The sequence below is a fragment of the Arachis ipaensis genome, chromosome B06, assembly GCF_000816755.2.
Source record: "Arachis ipaensis cultivar K30076 chromosome B06, Araip1.1, whole genome shotgun sequence".
Classification (NCBI taxonomy): domain Eukaryota; kingdom Viridiplantae; phylum Streptophyta; class Magnoliopsida; order Fabales; family Fabaceae; genus Arachis; species Arachis ipaensis.
In genome coordinates this window covers 130,484,753-130,490,212 of record NC_029790.2, presented here as the reverse complement: position 1 = coordinate 130,490,212, position 5,460 = coordinate 130,484,753, and the positions used below count along the sequence as shown (strand labels likewise).

Sequence of the window (5,460 nt, the reverse complement as noted above, 5' to 3'; positions counted from 1 at the left end):
AAGAAGGATTATGCAAATGAGAATTGAAAATTTAAGGTTTCTCTCTCTACATATATGGCATGTGAAATGACTAAAAAAATATGAGAAATAAATTATTAAAGACAATTAAATAAATTTATGAATTTCGAAAATTAACAGAAACGGAGATCCCGTCCGGTCCCTGCGCTTGCCTCATGGGAATTTCGTACCCGGTCCCCATCTCTACGGAAAAAATTTTTCACAGTCAGATCCCCGCGCCTTAGAGAGTAGGAGAGAACTTAGGGCATTGAAATCTCTCGATTTGGGGTTGAATTGATTTAAATTCATAAAATTATCATGTTAGCCGCCAATTAGTACTACTAGATATGTGTTGTGGTGTCACTAAACGTGTTAATCAACAAATTTTAACGCCGTTAGCAATGGAAAGACTAAAATAACTAACTTAAAATTTTAAAGGACGAATTTGATTAAAAAAAATTCTGAAGACTAATTTAAAGAATGAGTGATCTTTCGAAGACTAGTTTGACCATTTATTCTAAAATTTTAGTTTATTTTAGTAAAAATAAAAAGTAACTTGAGAATTTTAATTAAAAAATAACGAATATTTCAAACATAATATTTAGTAGCAATGTTAGGTTGTTAATTAATTCGAAAAACTCTATAACTAAATGAATTATCTAATCAAGTCTAACCAAGTTGTAACCTTTTTTCACATCACGCAGTATTTACTGTACGCGTGATTTTCTTCATCTTCTTCGAAGGCGCTTCTTTCTCTTTTGTTATTGTTGTCATTGTCACTACCACCACCTCCTCCTCCTCCTTCTTTTCTAATTTGATTTATTCTTTTCCTTTTTTTCTCTTGTTCTTTCATCATCATCATCATCTTCTTCTTCTTCGTTAAATATCACACAATTGGTTTAACGACGAAAAAAATACATCATGCTTAAAAAATTTCAATGTCAAAATAAAAAATTTTTATATCCTAAATACAAAATTTAAATGCTATTTATCTGATAAAATTTTGCACAATTCAAAACGCAAAAAAAAAATAAATAAATAAATACAGAATACAAACATATTTTTACTAATGAAACTAATTTTTGTTAGACTTAAACCAATTTAATTAAATTTAATTGTCAAAAAGACATAAACTTAAAAAGACATAGACTTGTGAGGAGACTATAACCAATTATGGCATGATGATTCAAATAGCTATGCAAATTGAAAGTGATATTCCCATCACAACTAAAAATGAGAAACTCTCGTCTACATGATTTCAAACAATAAACTTTTTGACTTCATGAAATACATTAAAATAATCAGATACGTTAATGATGAATAAAGATAATTTGTGATCACTCTTAATAAACATTTGTATCAAAACTCTAATTAATGTTGTAATAGTGGAAACGACATGGTAAACGGAAAGAATAATGTCTCTACAAAGGATTGAAGCATAATTTATCAGCATACTGTGAGAAAAATTGATGATTTATAACATACTAGTGAAAACCATAATCAAAGTATATACACGCATACCTTAACACATTTGCATTTGGAACCAAACTACAAATTTTATTCATAACTTTCCATAGCATTACAGCACAAAGGGCACATATGAACATTACATTGTATAGAAGTTGCAGTTACAAGTCCATAAAAAAAATGAAGCCTTGAGAAAACTAGGACCTTGGAATATAAAAAACAACCAACTTCCCAAAGGAGAGAGAAGAAGTTGTCATGGCAGAACTGTATAACCTGCTGCCATGGCCAAAGCCACTATAAGGACAAGGCATCATTAACTCTGAACTCAACAACTGCAAGCAACCTAAAAACAACACAAAGTGGAACCTATTGTGCCCTTTGAGTAAAAGGGAGACCCAAACATTGTGGCATATTTGGTAAAACAACATTGAAAAGACTCTGGTAAAAGTAGCTGAAAAACCATAGACATGGTGAAGAAAGATTCCTAAATCCAGAACCAGGTAACTATGTTCTCAGAGATAATGCAGCCATTAAGGTGGCAATCCCATGAATGGGACGCCAAAAAACCTTAGAACAGGTTACCATTTCAAAGGAAACCTGCAAAAAATTGTGGTGAAATGGCTGCAAGCCCCGAAAAAAAGTGAACCCGAGTCGCTGGATGATGATCAAGACCCAAAAGTTAATGGACCCAAAAACTACTGTGCAATACTAATCATAACTGTCCAACTAGCGTTGAGGTTGTTCCGATCCTGGGCTAACTTGCGGGAGGGAGATTAGTTGTTCTTGCTCATGAGAGGATGTCACACCTCCAGAGTTGTTCAACAAGCATGTCGACTGTGCTGCTGCTTATTGAGTTGCAGTGCTGGATGTTTAGTCCCAGAAGGGTGCTGCCTAATTTTTTCAAAGATGGCAAGCTCCTATCTGAAACCAAACTGCAACCTGACAAAGAAAGAATCTGCAGATTGAACTGCTTCGCTTCCGCCAGGGCTGCAATCCCAGTATCAGTGATCGCGCACTTGGAAACATCAAGGTCACATAGCAATGGGCAATTTTCAGCAATTGCCACCATGCTAGCATCACTGACATTCTTACAACCATCAAGGTTTAGAACCTCAAGAGTCCAACCATGCAGATTGACCAAGGATGAAACAGCTTTGTCAGTCAGATTTACGCAATCACTGAGATTAACTTTGACCAGACCACCTTCGTTGCTCTCAAGCAATGAGAGAAGCCCGGCATCTCTCACACCATCAAGTCCACTCAGTTCAACATGTTGAAGCTGAGGACACTGCTTTCCCAGGACAGAGAGGGTAGCATTACCAAAACCAGGGCAGTTAAGGATTGATAAGGACCGAAGAGATTCACAAGGGGATGATGGGGGCAATACCATATTCAGATCCTTGAACCCAAAGCAGCTAGTCAAAGAAATTGCCTTCAATATGGCACCACAGTTAAAAAGAACACCAAGAAAACCCAATTGGGAAATTCTGTGGCACTCTTCCAATTGTAGGCTCTCTAGAGATGAAGTGGCCTTCACAAATGATACCAACCCATTGTCTGACAAAAGTGTAGACTTGCGAAGGTGGATGGCTTTCAGATTTGGGCAACCCTTCCCCACGGCTTCAAGACCAACATCTGTTAGTCCTAGGCAGGGCCCAACTGTAAGTGACTTCAGCTTCTGCAATCCATTACCATTGCCCATAACCCAGAAACCCCTCTCGCTGACATTTGGGAGGGAATTGAGGACAAGATCCGTAACTGCCTTTCCATAATGTCCAATAACAGCAAGCGATAGATCGGAAATAGTCAGTGCTTGTAGTTTCACCTTCGACAGAAGCAAAGTTGTCGAAGAAAACAAGCAAGCAATTCCCTGATCACCAACACTACTGCAGTCCTTGATGGCTATGGACTTCAGATTGGAGCAGCTTTTCCCAATAGCACTTAGACATTCATTACCAATGTTAGGACAAGATTCCAATGATAACTCTGTCAGATTTGGGCATTTCTTCACAACTGCAATCAAACCCTTGTCCGTTATTGCTGGGCACTTGCAAAGGTCAAGCTTCTCCAGCTGTTGACATCCATTTGCAATCTCAATTAAGCCTTCATCATCAATTGTAGCAACATTCCAGAGAGAAAGAGACTTCAAAGAAGGGCATCCATGACCAACTGCTTTGAGACCAAGATTAGTCACCACACGGTCTGAATTGCTTCCACGGATCGAAAGCTTCCCCAATCCTCCTCGAGATGCAGTTCCAACTGCAATTGCTGCAAGTCTAATATCTGTTGCCTTCTTTCCTTCCAAGCTCCGGGAGAGGTATCCCTCGCCACCAAATTCCTCATCACCCCCCTCTTTTACACTAAGGCTGCTCTCTGGTGCAGCACTTTTGTTGCAGCAAATTTCGCTCTTGCAAATGTTGCTTAGACACATAAGCCAGCGCTTGGAAACGCAAGCACAGGCGCTCCTATCTTGTCCTGCAGGCAACCGCCTAAGGATCTCAAAGAGGCACTCATCTGGTAATGATTCAATAGATGTCTTCTGTTTCTGTTCAAGCCATTCTCCATTGAAAACAAACGGAGCACTGATCCGCGATCTCTTCCGAGGTGGAAAGTAAACATCAACTTGTGGACCAAGAGGAAGGAATAAACTTGCTTCCTTGGGGTTGCCACAGGCATATATTGACCCACCAGGGCAAAAATTATCAACTCCTGAAAACCAAACCAGGAACAAAATCAGAAACACAGAGATCATTCATATATACGTAGCAAAACATGAAGATTTAACCACTGAAAGGAACAACAAGAACTACATATCCATTTGAAGAAATATTTGACCTTACAACAAAAGAACCATATTTGCTTGAAAACTCAACCTTAGAAATCAACAACAGGTTCAGATCCACTTTCAAGTTTCAACGAGATTAATAACACATAGATACACAGATAAAATACTCATGGCTCAGCCATCTTGGAAAAACAATACATGACATAAATCAAGGACAAAACACCCTATCTATATCTCCATTAGCTGTTCATATCTTTATCAGAACCACTAGATACCTATCCATTCTATCAAACACGGAGAAAAAAGTACCTACGTATAAAAACTATATCATCTTCCTCAGCGTATACATGCAATTTGATTACACAGCTTCAAAATCGGAAACTTTTGTAACTTAACAGTTAACAACATGATGAACCATCACAAAACACAAATTAAGATATTCAAAGCAAACACATGATAAAGTTTCATCTTTTACTTATAAAAACAACAAATTATCAAACACTGAAGTTTCTCAATTCTAACCACAAAATACAAGAAACAAAGCCATGAATCGATTAACTCACCGGAAAAGCCGAAGACTTTAGACATTGGCACAGCTCAAAAAACCGTGAGAGGTCAGATCCGCACCGTTCTCCACAAAAGAACCCTCCAAAGAGAGCAAAAAAGACGAAGAAGAACACGAAGAAGAACAAGGCGGTGACTTCAGTTTTGGCTGTGTTTGATTCTTGAGAGCAATAAAGCATGAGATGAATTTAGGGTAGAGAAGATTGATTTTTGATTGTAGAATGTTGAAACCCTAAAACATAGGGAAAAAAGAGAGAGAAGGAAGAAGAGATGGAAATTGTGTGAATGGAGGAAAAAATAACGGTTGGTTTGAGAAAGGGAAGGTTTTTATTTACAACAAGTTGAGAGAGAGAGAGAGAGAGAGAGATTCATAGAATTAGAAAAGACCAATGCATTGAATTGGGGGGTTTGTGTTTTGTTGGCACATGCAATGTATGTGTGCATAGAAAGTGGGGTTTTCTTATTGTTATTACTAATTATTCATTATTCTTCTTCCTACCATGAATACCACAAACCAGAAACCACAATGATTTTTTTTTTCAAATAAATAATAATATTTTTTAATATATTATTATCAATGTTTCTTGTAAGAAAATGATATGTTTAGTGGTTTGGGCACAGGTCATGTTAAAAAGATAAGCATGTTT

The 5,460-nt window shown here is 37.3% G+C and overlaps 1 protein-coding gene across 1 annotated transcript; it reads right to left on the bottom strand.

Moving 5' to 3' along the window:
• LOC107605358 (EIN3-binding F-box protein 1) lies at positions 1,534 to 5,235 on the bottom strand. Its single transcript, XM_016307220.2, has 2 exons — positions 4,813 to 5,235; positions 1,534 to 4,173 (listed from the first exon to the last, which is right to left on the bottom strand). The coding sequence occupies exons 1-2, from the start codon at positions 4,835 to 4,837 to the stop codon at positions 2,252 to 2,254; spliced, it is 1,947 nt and encodes a 648-aa protein (XP_016162706.1). The 5' UTR covers positions 4,838 to 5,235; the 3' UTR covers positions 1,534 to 2,251.